Genomic DNA, 18,524 nt, shown 5'->3' on the forward strand with positions numbered 1-18,524 from the left:
GTTATCTTTCTACTCTGTGTGGACTTCTAAGTCTGCAGAAAAGTGTGTGCTAAATATCAGTGGGTCTCTCGGTAAATCAACAAATTGGGTGAGAAACCTTGCAGGGAAATTTAAATGAGGCTTGAGAAGTGATATGGCCTGGGTCTCATTTTTTCTGTGGTAGGTTCTATTTCCCTTATTCCTATCAGGTCAAAGCCCACGCAGCGTTAAAACTGGAGCCAAGGGCACTTTCTTAAAATGCTGCAGTGTTGTTGATATTTATAATTACTGCTCATTGTTGCTGACATGAACGGGAGTATGGAATCTCGGGTCAGGGAATGCCCATTGAATTCCAGACTATTATAAAGATTTTGATGATATTTAAAAGATAATGGATAATGGAGAGTGGGGAACACTTTTTTAAAAAATGGATCCTCCCTTTTGGGAAAAATACTGTGTAACTTTATAAATATTGCTCAAATTTAAACACACATCTTTGAACTGGAAGAAGTCCAGAGAGGCTCAAGATTTAATGTCAGCAATGACTCAAGTGAAAAGCTAGGACAGCAATTTTTAACCAACCTAGGATCTGGATCAAGGTGATCTACATTATTGACCAAAGGCTGTAACTCAGTCCAACAGTAGCTTGTGATTTTAAAGACCATAAGAAAAAGGAGAAGAATTGGGCTGTTCAGTCTATCGAGTCTACTCCACCACTTCATCATTTTTTTCTCAAATCCATTCTCCTGCCTTCTCCCCATATCCTTTCACACCCTGATTAATCAAGAACCTATCAACCTCTGCCTTAAATGCACCCAGTAACCTAGCCCCAAGCCAAAGAATCCCCGAGATTCATTGATATATTGATCTGAAGTTTCCAGTGGCTATCTTACAGAACAGACCGGGTCATTATAGTTGGTCATTTCATGTAACATTCTTGGAGGGACTTTTTAAATTCACACTTAGTTAATGTAAAATAAACTTCGAGCATTCTGTTACACGTTCCTTCCCACGAAACCAACCGCGATAGAAAGTCATGGTTGCTAACCAAGTCTATCTTTCCTTTTCACCTCTGCTATACAGATGTTCTAACCCAAGCAGACATGCCTGTTTAAATGAATAGTGCTGGTTCATTTTAAATTTGATTGCCTGGGTAAAGTACTTCATTTTGGAGGAGAAATGAGGGCTGGTTTTTAAGATGTTGCAGATGTCTGATTGGTTCCACTGTGGAGTACCATGTGTGAGAGGGTGTTTTTTGATGCTAATTCTGTCGCCTGCTTTATTGGTGTGCACAGTAAAATCTGTAGAGTTGATGGCTACTGGAAGTTTACCGAGTTGACAGATCATGATATCAGTCGCAGCCTAATTAAACTGAAATGCAACATTCCCACTGAAACTGTGCTTTATGCTTGACTGTCTGCAGAATTCCAGTAACAAGAGAAACTCTTTATCAGTTCTGTTTAAGGGGATCGTTCATGATTGCAAGTTGGCTTCTTATTGATTTTAGCTGGCGGTTGTTAGGATTCTTCAAGGATTTGTTCTGAAATTCATTAGAGCGGCAGAATTCTACCGGGAATGGTATTCTGGTGCTGACAGACTTTGTCTTGATTTAAAACCTTCTACACGTCAGTCGCTCCCTGAAATGACTGCAGCAGGAAGCATTCTTAGTCTGATGAATAGAGTGCAGAAGAGCAGAGCCAGCTTCTGAAATGGATGGTGGGGGGTGGGTGGGGGGGTGGGAGAGAGCATAGTAACCAAAAGTGCACAGGGCACAGTATCAGTGATCTGTACAAAAGTTAATCTGTTCAACAGAACAGCAGACCCAGGGAAGGACACAGCCAGCAATGCCAGTTCTGGGCACCATAAATCTTTCTGCTGGAGAGAGTTAATGTCTGGTAGTTTGCCATTCACTGTTGCATTAATAACACTGTTAAAAGAGCAGTAACTACATGTCATTTTCCCTTGCCAAGGAACACCAGGTAGGATTCAGTGGGTCTGCTTCACTGCTATATTATTCTATAATTGCCATAGGATGAAGATATTATTAGAACATAGAACATTACAGCACAGTACAGGCCCTTCAGCCCATGCTGTCATGCTGACCTTTTAACCTACTCTGAAATCAGTCTAACCCCTCCCTGCCTCTGTTTTTCTTTTTTTTTTGGCGTGTGCGTGCGTATGCGCGTGTGCGATGCTGACGGGACGATATCTTTTTTCATGCCTTTACAGGGCGTGGAGCGAGAGAGAGAGAGACTGTGTGACGCTCCATTCCTCACACAGACATTTTGCAGTATTTCTCCCTTTATTTTACGAGGTCGAGTTGCAATCGCGACGCTCAACCTGGCATGGATGGAAAGCGTACTCGGGAGCGGCCCTGACTGGATTCGAACCCGGGAACCTCCATTCCAGAGTCCGGTGTTGATGTCATCGTGCTACCAGCCGGTCCTCCCTCTGTTTTTCTATCATCTATGTGCCTATCTAAGAGTCCCTTAAATGTCCCCAATATATTTGCCTGTACCACCACCCCTGGAGGGGCGTTCCACGCACCCATCACCTTTGTGTAAACAAAACATACCTGACAACAACCGCCCCCCCCCATACTTTCTTCCAGTCACCTTAAAATTATGCCCCCTGGTTTTAGCCATTGTTGCCTTGAGTAAATGTCTCTGACTGTCAGCTCGATCTATGCCTCTTATCGTCTTGTACATTTGGTTTCTAGGGATTGGGCAGCATTTGAGACCAGTGTTGGAGCTGGGCTGATAAGATGTTGACAGTGAGTGCACAGATTGTGTCCAGTCTCGAGGTCATTGAATTTCCTGTAGTACTACATCCATGTCTTTGAGGCACAGCTATGGTATCTCCTCAAGTACTGACTCATCCTTCACTCTGTAGGCCTGGAGAGCCTCTTGGCCTTCTCTTGGCTCATCTCAGCCTGCAGAAAGCTCTTTAATGCACTGCCAGTAAAGCACGGAGCCTGCTGTCTCCCATATTGTGCCATTCTTCAAATTTCCCAAATAATAGTTCCCAAATGTCTGCCAGTTCCATTTTATATGGTGCAGACAGACCTCAAGTCCTGCTGGTTGTACTTAAACACTACTGGCCACTTACATGAATGGAAAACTGAGGTGATAACTCAATGGTTAATGCAGGCTGCAGATGGCAGTCATGTGAAACACGTAAAACAGCAGCTGGATGAGATCTGTATTAAAACCAGCAGGCGTGGCATAATTGTGCATTGGGATTATTATTCCTGTTTTCAGTGGCTAACCAAACTAATCCCTATTATGCTTTTTTAATGTGAAACCAAAGCACAAGGCTGATTAACTATTTAATTATATACAATGCTTGTTTTAATGCCTGTGTAAAACTTTATTTTCACATTGTATATTTAGCTGGATGTTGGATACCCAGCTGTACAGAGTTAACAGATGGCATATTTTCTATAGAGAGGAACTCTATTGTGCGTTTTTTGTTTTCACATCTGTAATAAACATGTTTCAAGACTTACTTAACCTGGAGTACTTCAGGTTAGAGAGAAAACTGTAGATCATGTTCATAAGACCATAAGATATCTGGGCAGAATTAGGCCACTTGACCCACCGTGGCTTAGCCATTTCATCATGGCTAATCCCATTTTCCCTCTCAGTCCCAATCTCCTGCCTTCTCCCCATATCTCTTCATGGCCTGACCAATCAAGAATCTATCAACCTCTCTCTTAAATGTACTTAAAGACTTGGCCACCACAGCTGCCCATGGCAACAAATTCCACAGACTCGCCACTCTCTGGCTAAGTGAATTCCTCCTCATTTCTAAAAGGATGCCCCCTCTATCCTGAAGCCGTGTTGTCTGGTCCTAGACTCTCCCACTATAGGAAACATCATCTCCACATCCACTCTGTTAAGGACTTTTAATATTCGATATGTGTCAGTAAGGTCACTCCTCATTGTTCCGAATTCCAGTGAATTCAGGCCCAGAACCATCAAACACTCTTCATATTATAAGGCGTTCAATCCTGGAATCCTTTGTGCGAACCTCTTTGAACCCTCTCCAGGGTCAGCACATTCTTTCTAGGTTAAGTGGCCCAAAGCTGCTCATGATACTCCAATGCTTCATTAACAAGCAAGACTTGCAATTCATCTATGCAACATGACAAGGATCTATTTCTGTTAGTTGTGCCAATGCTGTTAACAGATCCATGTGTTCTCTTGCTTGAACAGTGACATAATTTACTGGTTGTCATTGTCCGTGTTCATGGATGTTTTGCTCACTTGTCTGGTGAAACAAGGTGTTAGTATAACAAAATGGGTGTACAGATAATTTTGTTAGGAGAAGTCTCCGTGAGAGTCTGTGTTAAATTATCTTCTCCCTATTTGCCAAGTATGACTTGCCAGAATATTGTGTCTTTTCTGAGTCTGCTTTTGAAGTCCACTGGGAGGGTCAGTTTGTCTTGCTGTGGAATACGGGGCAGATTTTTCAAAGTCAGAAATCCTTGGCTCCATTCGCAGTTTCCAACGTTGCAGCTCTGTACTGATGATAGCATGCTAGCTTTGTGTTAGAGTGAGCTGGATAATCAGGAGATATTCACTTGCCCCACAGGGAGTATCACTGAAATGCCGAACAGACGTATTCTTGATGGTAAAACCATCCCATTAAGGCAGTATTCCTATTCTTGTTTGCCCTTCCCGGCAGGGGTGTACCAGTCACCTTGTCCTGTGAGTTGGTCTTCTCCTGCCATCTTACTCCGAGCGATGTTGAGAACAAGACTTCTGAGTTTCTGAATGATGATTGTAGGGTGGCCTCTCGATCTGTCACTGTTGGGATTGCCCACGGTGGTGCTGACTTTCCAGGTCCCAAACTACATAGAGTTGAAGGTGTCTCTGCATAACTTCTTGTAATGCAGGTGTGCATTGCACACTAACTGCCACACAGACTTGAAAGAGCAAAGCTTGATGCAGTCTGAGACTGAAGCCTGAGAAGGCAGGAGATTGAGCTGTGCTGTGAGGACATTAACACACGTGATTAAGAACCAGTCCACATGGGTGGGCTCTGGTACAGTTTCCTTTCCCACTTGCTGCCCTCACCTTAACGCCTCCCTGTTCCTTCATTATCCTCCCGACGCCCCTCAAGCTCTTCTTCTCCATTGTAATCACTCTTTGCTCTGGCTGGCACCCTTCACTTCAGGGCATTCCTTCGCTTGTTCTTCTCAGGCACTCTGCTCTCCATTCTCACCCATATCTCATCCACCCAAATTGGTCCCTGCTCACTCCCCCCGTCTTCATTCCTGGGAGGAAAAGAAATGTAATTCTCACTGCAAGTATGCTGGGCGTGGGGCAGGGGTGCGGCTTGGCGGATGCTGGTTGAGGGGAACCACGGTAAGAAGCGAATGGAACAAGGGGAAGCATTGTAGGAATAGTGAAAGAGTCAATAAATTTGCAGCTATATTTCTTATTTATTTATTGAGATACACGGAGTAGGCCCTTCTGGCCCTTCAAGTTATGCCGCCCAGCAACCACCCAATTTTAATCCTAGCCCAATCACGGGACAATTTACAATGACCAATTAACCCACCAACCAGGACGTCTTTGGACTGTGGAGGAAACCGGAGGAATCCATGCACTCACGAGGACAACATACAAACTCCTTACTGGAAGCGGCAGGAATTGAGCCTGGGTTGCGGGTACTGTAAAGCGTTGTGCTAACCACTGTGCTGCCCCATCGATACATGCCTGCTCCATCTGTGCAGCCCGACGCCACGCTTGTGCCCCCACGTGGCAGGTATCTTCATCTGTTGGAACGACAGGCACCGATCTACAAGAAGAACCATGTTGATCGTCTCGTACCATCCCACAAGGATAGCTCCCCCCTGACGGTGTGCCCACCCCAAGCAGCAGTCGCCAGGGTGTCTGTCACAATGAACATTTGTGAAGAAGCCTTTGGTTTCTCCACCACAAAACACCAAGACTGGTTTGATGAGAATGACCTTCGAGTGCAAGTGCTACTAGAAATGAAAAGTGTTCTTTCTTGGGAAGCAATACCCGAAGAAGAGACGACAGATGAAAGAGTGCTGAGATCCAACAGTAGGCTGATGGCCATGACATCAGCACACACAAGTCTGTCTGCAGCCTAATTATAAAGCCAAGAACATACAAAGATAAAAAAGAAAGCAATCAGTGCCTTTGAAGTATTTCTTAGAAGGATTACTTCAAAGAACTGCTCATCTGTAACTCAATCCTTGACCTGGGTCTCTTTGATTTAATTCCACAGGCTATCTCAACCAGCCCAGACTGTGATGAAGCCAAAATAGTTCCGCAGAAAATCAACAGTGCTTCACGTAGACAGTCTCCCTGCTGGATTTCTAAAACCTGGCAGAGAGGAGCTTCACTCTCCAATTCACATCCTTGTCTCTTGTATCTGGGAAGAAAAGGAGCCTCAGAGACATCATAGCCATGATCACAGTGACAAATGCAACTCCAGTATCCCCAAAAGTGTCTCTCTACTGTGTGAGGAAAGTCTCCTCAACCACCAATAATTATCTGAATTACAAAGTAGATTCCATCATTTGGAGGCTCAATAAATATGTTTATCACAAGTCCACCAAGAGAAATGCAGGAAGTGTTATCAGTCATTATATTTGGGCTCTTCTGACCTGAATAAAGTCTTTGACTGTCAATCAGTACGGGTTATGAAAATCCCTTCTCAGATTTAGCCACCCATAGAAATTCAGTTCCATCTTACATCAACCATGTGATGCAAGCCATGATCTTAACAAAGGGCCCCACAGCAGATCCAACCTCTGTGCAGACTGGCGATGAGCAAATTGACTGCAGTAGCTCCCTCACTACCCACTCAACCACCACCCCGCCTTGCACAAGATGCCCTACCTGTGGCAGGGTCTGAAGGTCCCACGTAGTCTTGATAACTGAATGACCATCTCCTGTGCCATGACAAAATAAACCTAATAACTTCTAACTTCTGATATCAGTCCAATTCTCATGATTGAACATTTTCTCAGAAGATACATTCAGATTATTTCTGTAATGTCTTTACATTGTGTGTATTGTAGTCTTGGCTATTTAAGATCATGAAAGAAGATAGGAAGTTAAAAATATCCACAGAGTATGCAACAGAACTCCAGGCAACCCTGTAGTCAAGTAAATGACCATGGAGTAGAAGGATTAAAAAGCTGATAAGGGTTAAATTTGGTTAAATTAAGACATGTTGAAGTAATCCCAACTTTGAACAGTGTGAGGGTAACTCTGGGATAGATGTCAAGATACCTTAAAATAGATGAAGTAATTATTTGGTTAATGTGAAAATGCACTTCTTTTGTTTTTTGTTTTCCCTAGAATAATGTGGAGCTGCAACACAGTGACCATTACAACATGTTTGAGAAGTCTGGGATTCACTTTTTGGAGATCTGCGCTGCACAGGCAGAGGATGCTGGGAACTACACGTGTTTAGTGATAAATAGTTCGGGGAAAGCAATGGCCACTATTGAGCTCGTAGTTCAAAGTAGGAATATTTTCAGGCTATTTTTCAAAATATTGTTTTCCTGAGTTGTCATGCTTCAATTTTGAAATCTATCATGTATCTTAAGCATTGATGTTTCAATTGGAAAGACCACCTATATTTATAAATTTGAAATTGCGAAATGCCTTGAAATAAATAATGAATTGTTTCCTCTGACTTTAATATTTCTATCATACCTTAAATCATTGTTAAATAACTTCATTAAGACTTGGATATTGAGGCTTACATTGTAACTGCATTTCACATCTGGAACCAATTCAGAGAATTTTTTTTTTCCTTTAATTTTGAATTTTGAAACCTTAAGCTTTCTTAACCTTAACATAAACAAGAGATGTTGCAGATGCTGGAAAGCCAGAGGAACACATAGAAAATGCTCAAAGAATTCAGCAGGTCAGGCATCATTTATGAAAGGAATGAAGAGTCGACGTTTCAGGCTGTGACCTTTCATCAGAACTGGAAAGGAAGAGGGAAGAAGCCAGAATACGTGGGTGGGGGAGGGGAAGCTGCCAGGTGAAGGGAAAGGTAGGTGAGTGGGGGTGAGCTGGATGAAGTGAGAAGCTGGGAGGTGATAGCTGGAAATAGTAAAAGGTTAAAGAAGAAGGATAGGAGAAGGAAAGTAGACTTTCTTATTCCTGATGTGCACTAATATGACCTGGACCAAGTGAACAACAAAAAGATATAAATATACATTTGCGCTTTACTGGACTGCATGTGCCCCGAAATAAAAAGCTCCATGCTAACTCTTTTGTTCCTGCCTAGTGTACATTTTGAGTCAGTCATCAAGAAATGCTCGTCCTCATTTCTTGCAATTTCAACACACATTCTGAAATAGTAGATGGTTTCTGCCCTAGAAATAATAATCGGTGGTCTAGATTATTCTCTATAAATCAGAGAAAGTTCTCGTTAAGTCAGTGGGACTAAAGGTCAATAAGTCCACCATAGAACATCAGACACCATAGCATACAGCAGACCATTCTTCCCATCATGTCTGTGCTGACAGTGGTGCCAGTCCAAATGATTCCCAACTGCCTGTATATGGGCTATATTCCTTCGTCTCCTAACTGTTCATGTTCCTGTCTGAAAACCTCTTGAATGTTGCTATCAGGTTTGCTTCCACCATTATCCCTGGTATCAATCACTCTCTTTGAAGAAGAAAACTTGCTTTGTAAATCTCCTTAAATTTTACCCCTCTCACCTTAAAAGTATGCCTTCTAGTATTTGAGATTTCCTCCTGGGAAAAGGATATCAACCTTATCTATACTTCTCACAATGTTATAAACTTTTATTAGCTCTTCCCTCAGCCAATGACTCTCCAGAAAAGACAATTCAAATTTGCCCTTCTCACCTGACAGTTTGTACTCTCTACAACAACCTGGTGAACCTCTTCTGCACCCTCTCCAAAGCTTCTGTCCTAGGATCTCCTTCCCCAGGTCATAATAGATACATTAGTTGTAATCTACCGACATTCCCTCAATTAGCTAGCATCTCAAAGCAACCTACAACTCCAAATTTATATCACCTGACTGTCCAGCATTTTGTGTGGATTTCCAGCATCTGCAGCGATTCTCATAGTTAATATATAATCCTAGTTGTGGAGGGAGATAGAAAGCAGAAAATTTTCAGTCAGCATGGCTAATATGTGGTATTGAGGAAATTCTAGAATTTATTTTTGAGGAGATAATAGCTGAACATCTGGAAAATCAAATGGCAATCAAACATTTTAATGAAATGGTCACAAGATTGATTCCAAGAATGGTATTTGAGGACAAATTGGGCAAGTTTAGATTAACTTCATTGGACAGTGGAAGCCAAAACCAACTCCACCAAATAGTTGCACCGTTGTTAATTTCTAAGACTGAAATTTTAAAATTACAAGATGTTCTACAAATCCATGTATATATACAATTAAATGGTAGATTTAAATATGTGCTTGATTATAATCAGAGAAATCTTTCTGCATGCATTATTATGATTGACCTGAGCTCAGCCAGCTATGAATTTGCTCTTTATTTTGTTTGAAGCTCACTGTGAGAGTTGGCAAGTACATTTCGATTGAAAAGAAGAGTAATATTAACAACCATCATCTTCTCCCTCAAGCCCTGCCTTCTCTTGCAATCTTTTCACCTAACTGCTTTCTGAGAGACAGTTCTAAGTTCTCCTAAAGAGAAAACTGAAGTCCCTAGCTTTGTTTTTGTTTCATCTTGATGCTGGTGAAGAAACACTCTCATTTCCATATGCTATTCTATATCTTGCTGTGGTCTTTTTGATCACAATTCCTTCAATTTCACATAAGCACTGAAAATTCAGCAGGTCAGGCAGCATCTGTGGAAAAAGAAGTAGAGATGATTATGGTCTTTGATGTGAAACATAAATTCAGTTATTCCTTTCACTGATACTGCCTGATCTGCTGCCTGTTTCCAGGATTTTCTGTTTTTTTTTCCAGACTTCCAGTACTTTTGTTTTTTTTTTAAATCCCTCAGTTGTTTCTCTTGGAAATCATCCTGCATTCTTGAGAAGGCTGATTCTTTTAAAACTTACAGCTGCTGTTCTATTGACCAAATACTGCAACTTTCTTTGGTACTTGCTCTGCCATGCATTTTAATCTTTACTTATCAAGATTTTCCAGTATACCTCAGACATTGCAACAGAAATATCAGCTACAGGTCCAGTCCACAAAACTCTGACGCTATTTCAGCTCTAAAGATTAAACCCTCCTTACTCATGACAGCATGATATACTAATCTTTCTCGTCGTTATACGGTTAGATTCAGGTTTTATTTAACATACCAATAAGTATAGTTGTGGCAGGCACAGCTACTGTCTTTAGACTAAAATCAAAAGCCAGTTTTGTTTTGAAATTATGAATTTATTTATCCACCTATTTGAACTGATGCAGTTAACTGAAAGGAGAATGGATCTCCAGTCTTTCTCAGCCAATTTCCTTCAGATAGGTATGCCTGTTTTATCTATAATGAGCTTCATTTTGTAATCAGATCTTCCACGTTTTTCCAAGTAACTCACATTTTAGAGAAAGAACCATACATGGCCACATCTCCCAAACTGCAAGAGCTGGATAAGAAAACAAGAGCCTTGTGACTACAATTTTCCCATAGATATTTGCACTGCTAGAGAAAAAAAATGCGCCTAACTATGTTAGGAGAATTGTTTTTCTTCTCTGCTTCAGAATGTGTATTTATACATGAACCTCATAATGAAGCAAGGCAGACATTTTGCTTCAATAAAATAATGTCCAAGTTAATTTCCATTATTTTCTTTTCAGGTAAAGACTCAGAAGCTAAACCGTAAGTATATTCTAGAGAAAAAAAAACTATTACAAGTTCAAGATGTGTTTGAATAATTGTACATGTCAAAGTCTCTCATAATGCTTAGCATTCATTAAAGAAATAATGTTTTACTCTGAGGGGGAAGAAATACAACAACGAAGTAACAACACTTTGTTTCGATTAATAGTGCATCAGTCCATCCAAGAAGCAATGGAGCTGAGACATTTGAAATTCTGGAATCTAAATGCACAGCTTCGAATGGCATCCAGGTGCAAAAGATGGTGAACAAAGTCACTGTTTTACCTAATGAAAGCTTAAAAGTGGCAAAAAGCACAACAGGAGTTTTTGAGAAGGAGAAGCAGAACCTTAAGACTGAAGAGAGGATGGACATAAAGCAGGAAAAAAAGTCTCACCCAGAGCCAAACGCAGAAGACAAATATGCCAAGCTGCACCAAAAAGCAATAAATAGCCTAACACTTCAGGAACCGCAAGAAGAAAGAAAGAAATTTTCCATTGAACAGAAAGCCCAGAGCACTACTATAACCCCTAAAGCACAACCATCCCAAAACAGTAAAATAGTGTCCAAATGTCAGACCTCCCAGAGCCTGAGAACAACCCCTGAACAACACATGTCGCAAATTATCACAACAACTAAACAACAGTCATCCTACAGTCTTATAACAACACCTAATGAGCAAATGTCCAAAAGCATTACAACAGTCTCCAAAGAACAGATGCCCCAAAGTGTCTCAACAACTCCCTCCCAACAGAAAGCTAAGTGGACCATAACAGGGCCCACCCAGCAGAAGTCTGAAAGTTTTACAGCAGCTCAAAGTCACCAGAAATCCAAGGGCAGTACATTGCTTCAATCGTGCACGATAGAGGAGCAGCCCGTCGCCAAGACAAAAGATGTTCCAGGAAGGCAGATAGAAGAATGTAAGACCGCTGTTTCACAGATCAACGTAGAGGGTTGCAGAACCATGCAGCATTCACAAAGAGGAACTGGCAAACCTTCCCAACAGGAGGAAAACAAGAAGATCACAGACCAAAAATCACTAACTAGAGAATCACCCCCGGACTTCCTTATTTGTCCTCAAAGCCAGACAACACTAGAGGGTGAAGAATTGAAGTTCAGATGCAAAAGTAAGTGAATTAATGAATGTATTTCTGTGGCCTATCTTGGCAAATAAGAAAGGATAGTTTTCTTTAATTTTGCCAAGTCCGGAATTAAAATTAATTAATTAATTAAATTTGCTATCAATGCAGAGTAGGCCCTCCCAGCCCCTTGAGTCATGCCACCCAAGCAGCCCTCGATAAACAAGATTAACCCTATGGGACAATTTACAATGACCAATTAACCTACTCAATACACATTTAGACTGTGGTGGGAGGTCCTGAGATCCTGAAGGAAAACGCAAGCATTACATAGGGAGGACGTACAGAGACTTTTTACAGAATGGCGCCTTAATTGAACTCTGAACTCCAGAACACCCCAAGGCATAACAGCCTCACACTAACCACTATGTTGCCATGGTACCCAATGTGTTACACACTTATTTTCAGTGATGTTCACATACAAACACAATATTTTAACTCTCAGATATTGTATATTTCTATCATGTGTGGCCTGTTGGACAAATGGGCTGCATACTATCTTCTTGTACAATCTTCAGGGCAATAGCCATGCAGATAAATTTAACCATTGGCCTATTGGCTGTTATTTAAAGCTACCTTTGGCATCATATTTATGTACATGAAAATACAGTACTGTGAAATAGTCTTGGATAGATATCTTTAGCTAGGGTGCCTAAGACTTTTGAGCAGTACTATATTTGTCAAAGTGGAGCGGAGAGCACGTTTGTAATTCTGGCAGAAGCAAAAGGTGCTGGGAACGGTGAGGGTGGAGCACCATGGGTGGGGTGTGGAGCACAGGTCAGGGAAGTGGGCAGGGGGTGGTGTGGGTGTAGACACAGCCAGCCCTGAGGCAACAGGTAAGGTCACTTGATTGCAAATAGTTGGTTTATTGATCATTACAGAATGTCTCTCTGGTACTTTCCTCTTCCCCCCCCCCCCCCTGCCCCCTTCCCACTCTTCTCTCCCTCCTCCCTTCCGACTCCCCTCTCCCTCCCCCCTTCCCATTCCCCTCTCCCTCCCCCCTTCCCATTCCCCTCTCCCTCCTCCTTTCCACTCCCCTCTCCCTGCCCCCTTCCCACTCTCCCTGCCCCCTTCCCACTCTCCCTGCCCCCTTCCCACTCCCCCTGCCCCCTTCCCACTCCCCTCTCCCTCCCCTTCCCACTCCCCTCTCCCTCCCCTTCCCACTCCCCTCTCCCTCCCCTTCCCACTCCCCTCTCCCTGCCCCCTTCCCACTCTTCTCTCCCTCCTCCCTTCCGACTCCCCTCTCCCTCCCCCCTTCCCATTCCGCTCTCCCTCCTCCTTTCCACTCCCCTCTCCCTGCCCCCTTCCCACTCCCCTCTCCCTCCCCTTCCCACTCCCCTCTCCCTCCCCTTCCCACTCTCCTCTCCCTGCCCCCTTCCCACTCTTCTCTCCCTCCTCCCTTCCGACTCCCCTCTCCCTCCCCCTTCCCATTCCCCTCTCCCTCCTCCTTTCCACTCCCCTCTCCCTGCCCCCTTCCCACTCCCCTCTCCCCTCTCCCTCCCCTTCCCACTCCCCTCTCCCTGCCCCCTTCCCACTCCCCTCTCCCTGCCCCCTTCCCACTCTTCTCTCCCTCCTCCCTTCCGACTCCCCTCTCCCTCCCCCTTCCCATTCCCCTCTCCCTCCTCCTTTCCACTCCCCTCTCGCTGCCCCCTTCCCACTCTCCCTGCCCCCTTCCCACTCCCCTCTCCCTCTCCTTCCCACTCCCCTCTCCCCTCTCCCTCCCCTCTCCCTGCCCCCTTCCCACTCTTCTCTCCCTCCTCCCTTCCGACTTCCCTCCCTCCCCTTCCCATTCCCCTCTCCCTCCTCCTTTCCACTCCCCTCTCCCTGCCCCCTTCCCACTACCCTCTCCCTCTCCTTCCCACTCCCCTCTCCCTTCTCCCTCCCCTTCCCACTCCCCTCTCCCTGCCCCATTCCCACTCCCCTCTCCCTGCCCCCTTCCCACTCTCCTCCCTCCCCCTTCCCACTCTCCTCCCTCCCCCTTCCCACTCCCCTCTCCCTGCCCCCTTCCCACTCCCCTCCCTGCCCCCTTCCCACTCTCCTCTCCCTGCCCCCTTCCCACTCTCCTCTCCCTGCCCCCTTCCCACTCCCCTCCCTGCCCCCTTCCCACTCTCCTCTCCCTGCCCCCTTCCCACTCCTCTCCCTGCCCCCTTCCCACTCCTCTCCCTCCCCTTCCCATTCTTCTCTCCCTGCCACTTTCCCACTCCCCTCTCTCTGCCCCCTTCCCACTCTCCCTGCCCCCTTCCCACTCTCCTCCCTCCCCCTTCCCACTCTCCTCCCTCCCCCTTCCCACTCCTCTCCCTGCCCCCTTCCCACTCCTCTCCCTCCCCTTCCCATTCTTCTCTCCCTGCCCCTTTCCCACTCCCCTCTCTCTGCCCCCTTCCCACTCTCCCTCCCTCCTTCCCACTACCCTCTCCCTCCCCCTTCCCACTCCCCTCTCTCTCCCCCTTCCCACTCCCCTCTCTCTTCCTCTTCCCTCTCCCCTCTCCCTCCCCACTCCCCTCTCCCTGCCCCCTTCCCACTCTTCTCTCCCTCCTCCCTTCCGACTCCCCTCTCCCTCCCTCCTTCCCACTCCCCTCTCCCTCCCCTTCCCACTCCCCTCTCCCTGCCCCCTTCCCACTCTCAGTCCACAATGGAGGCACATGTCAGGATCAGGCTTATCATCTCTCACTTCCGTCATGAAATTTGCCTTTGTTTTTGCCGTGGCAGTAGAGTGCAATACATAAAATTGCTCCAGTACTGTGCAAAAGCCTTAGGCACGCACCCTGGCTATAAACGTGCCTCACACATGCACAGTACTGTATAGTGGATGTTTGTAACGCCATGACTTGCATTTGATAAAGACAACATGACAATTGTTCACGTAGTTTCGGTCCGAAGCGAACACAACTCCCCAGCTTCATAGAAACATAGAAAACCTGCAGCACAATACAGGACTTTGGCCCACAAAGTTGTGTCGAACATGTCCTTACCTTAGAAATTACCTAGGGTTACCCATAGCCCTCTATTTTTCTAAGCTCCATGTACCTATCCAGGAGTCTCTTAATTGACCCTATCGTATCCGTGTGTAGGGCTCACTTTTTATTGAAGTAGCTGATGACAAACCAGTGCAAATGTCACAACTGCCAAAAAAGAAGTCGCAGTGTTAGAGTCACAGAGGAATAAAGTTTAGTCATAGCGATGTACAACAGAGAAATAAGTCCCTCACTTCAATGTGTCTATGTCAACCAACTTCACTTGCCAGCAGTAACTCTATATCGCTCTATGAAATACCTGTCAAGAAGCCCCTTAAATGTTGGTACTGATCCAACTTCCACCATCGCCTGTGGCAGCTCATTCCAGATGCCAACGATTCTTTAAAAATTAGTCCTCAGAACTTTAAAATTCTTTCCTTTCACTTTAAGCGTATGCATTCTAGTTTTGGACTCCCCTACTATCTGTCCTCTCCATGCCCCTCATAACTTGATGTAGTTCCATCCCGTCACCTCTCAGCCTCCTTTGCTCAGGGCAGAACAGGCAAGTTCTCTTTATCATTTAAGCTAGTGATATGGTCACTATCCTATCCAATAGCTCCATAATCTCAGGACAGTTATATGGTCTTTATCTCCTAAATGCTCCCTCGCTGACCACTCCGCTTGAAGGCCTCATGACAATAAAAAAAACCTGCTTTATTTCCTTTTGAAAGTCAGCTTGAAACCTAATGTAAATGATTATCCAAGACAATTTAAATATTACTGGTGTTAGAAATCATTATTTATAATTTCACTTGGAACTATAATCTTTGAAATACAAACAGGAAAAGTTGGTAACACTGAGCAGGCGAGGCAGAGAAATTTTAAGCTGTGGCAGCAAAGGATGGAGAGGGGAAAGAAGTCCAGTAGTGATGGGACCAACCGGAGGAAGGAAGTGAATGCCTGGGAACAGAAGGTACCTCTGGAGTCAATGTAAACAAGAGACAAATTAAATCTGAAATAACCAGAAGTTGTGAGAGATCAAAAAGTGAATGCTGGAACTATGAGATGCAAGACTGGAATAAGTGATTATCTGCTTAATGAGATGTTTGTGTTCTACAGTCACAGGAAGCCCGAAACCAGAAGTAAAATGGGCGAAAAACGGAATCTTACTTCAAGGGAAACCAGGTGTTAAAATATATGAAGAGGATGGAGTTCAGCATATTTGCTTTAACAATATCAGTGTGTCAGATAGTGGTTCCTACAGCTGTACAGCATCAAACAACAGAGGCCAAGTTTCAAGGTGCTGGACTTTGACTGTAAAAGGCAAGTAATTTAGTCCCGTGAAAGTAATGTGCCTTTTGTTTCAATATAGTTTCTGATGTTGTGTGAGGGATTAATGTTATACTCAATTGGTTGTAGTATTAGAGAGACTGGAAACCCTAAACTTGAGCCCAATACTGGGAAGTTATTAATGACATTTAAAATCTTTCTGGTAAGTTATAGGCTAAAGGACAAGGACCAAAATATTGCTCCAAAAGGTTCAAGGTTGTGATAGATGTCTAATGGGTTGATAAACATGTTGTTCCTTCAAACAGAGTATAAGAGTTTGCTCCATAAGTTCCTGCATCCCATGTTAAGTACTCGAAGATCAAAGTGGGAGTCCATGTGTAGAGCCAAAAGCGATGGGGGAGGTCTTAGATGCATTTTTTTTTGCATCTGTTATTTACTCAGGGATGGATACAGAGTCTATAGAAGTAAGGCAATACAGCTTCAACTTCATGGACTCTATACAGATTACAGAGGAGGAGGTGTTTGCTGTGCTGAGGCAAACTAGGGTAGATAAATCCCCAGGGCCTGACATGGTGTTCCCTTGGACCCTGTGGAAGGCAAGTTCTGAAATTGCTGGGATCATAGCAGACATATTTAAATCATCCTTAGTGACAAGTAAGGTGCCTGAAGGTTGGAGGGTAACCAATGTTGTTTCACGGTATCAGAAAGTCTTTAAAAATAAATCAAGAATTTATGGGCCGGTGAGCCTGTCATCAGTAGTGGGAAAGTTATTGGTAGATATTCTAAGCCATTGGATATATAAGAATTTGGATAGACAAGGAATGATTAAGGATAGCGTGGCTTTGTGCATAGTAGGTCATGTCTAACCAAACTGATGGAGTTTTTTGAGGAAGTCACTAGAAAGTTGATGAAGGCAAGTGAGTGGATGTTGTCCACAAGGATTTTAGCAAGACCTTGGACAAAGTCCTGCATGGGAGGTTGATCAAGAAGGTTCAGTTGCTTGGCATTCAAGATGAGGTAGTAAGTTAGATTAGACATTGGCTTTGTGGGAAAAACCAGAGTGATAGTAGATGGTTGCCTCTCTGACTGGAGACTTGTGACTAGTGGAGTACTGCAGGGATCAGTGCTGGGTCCATTGTTGTTTGCCATCTATGTCAATGATCTGGATGATAATATAGTAAACTGGATCAGCAAATTTGCAGATGACAGCAAGACTGGGAGTGTTGTGGACAGTGAGAAAGGCTATCATGGCTTGCAGTGGGATCTGGACCATCTGGAAAAATGGACTGAAAGATAGCAGATGGAACTTAATGCAGACAAGCGTGAAGTTTTGCACTTCAGTAGGACTTACTAGGGTAGGTCTTACACAGTGAATGGTAGGGCTCTGAGGAGTGTGGTGGAGCAAAGAGATTTGGGAATACAGGTCAATAATTCATTGAAAGAGGAATCACAGGTAGATGGGGTCATAAAGAAAGTTCTTGTCTCATTGGCCTTCATAATTCAAAGTATTGAGTGCAGGAGATGGGGTGTTATATTGAAGTTGTAGGAAACATTTGTGAGGCCTAATTTGGAGTGTTGTGTGCAATTTTGATCACCTACCTACAGGAAAGATGTAAATAAGGTTGAAAGAATACAGAGAAAATTTACAAGGATGTTGCAGGGCCTGGAGGATATTGAAAGATTGTAGAGATTAGGACTTTATTCCTTGGAACATAGAAGATGGGACCTCCATCTTCCAGGACGTACCCGCTCCTCATTGTTACAGTCAGGTAGGAGGTACAGAAGCCTGAAGACACACACTCAGCGATTCAGGAACAGCCTCTTCCCCTCTGCCATTCGATTCCTAAATGGACATTGAACCCGTGAACGTTACCTCCACATTTTTTCAAACTATTTCTGTTTTTGCACTATTTTGAATTTAGCTATTTAACATACATGTATATATTTACTGTAATAGATTTACTTATTTATTTTTTCTATATTGTTGTGTACTGCATTGTACTGCAGTCACAAAGTTACAAATTTCACTACATATGCCGGTGATATTAATATTGATTCTGATATTGAGAGGAGATTTGACAGAGGTATACAAAATTATGAGGTGTACAGATAGGTAAATGCAAACAGGCTTTTTCCACTGAAGTTCGGAGGGACTACAACCATAGGTCATGGATTAAGGGTGAAAGGTGAAAAGTTTAAGGGGAACATGAGGTAACTTCTTCACTCAGAGGGCCATGAGAGTGTGGAATGAGCCAATGGCCCTACAACCATAAGGAACTTCCAACTGGTGTTCCCTGGTACTTTCATTAGGTCTGGAATGAGCTGGTAGGCCTCT

The 18,524-nt window shown here is 43.8% G+C and overlaps 1 protein-coding gene across 5 annotated transcripts in view; it reads left to right on the forward strand.

Moving 5' to 3' along the window:
• LOC134348611 (myosin light chain kinase, smooth muscle-like) overlaps window positions 1-18,524 on the forward strand; it is a 365,048-nt gene that overhangs the window by 179,263 nt on the left and 167,261 nt on the right. For all 5 annotated transcript variants that reach the window (XM_063052250.1, XM_063052252.1, XM_063052248.1 and 2 more), the window contains exons 6-9: window positions 7,326-7,491; window positions 10,790-10,811; window positions 10,981-11,936; window positions 16,019-16,222. In XM_063052250.1, coding sequence (XP_062908320.1) covers window positions 7,326-7,491; window positions 10,790-10,811; window positions 10,981-11,936; window positions 16,019-16,222 — 1,348 coding nt within the window. The remainder of the gene's footprint in view (window positions 1-7,325; window positions 7,492-10,789; window positions 10,812-10,980; window positions 11,937-16,018; window positions 16,223-18,524) is intronic.

Source organism: Mobula hypostoma, chromosome 6 (genome assembly GCF_963921235.1).
Source record: "Mobula hypostoma chromosome 6, sMobHyp1.1, whole genome shotgun sequence".
Classification (NCBI taxonomy): Eukaryota; Metazoa; Chordata; class Chondrichthyes; order Myliobatiformes; family Myliobatidae; genus Mobula; species Mobula hypostoma.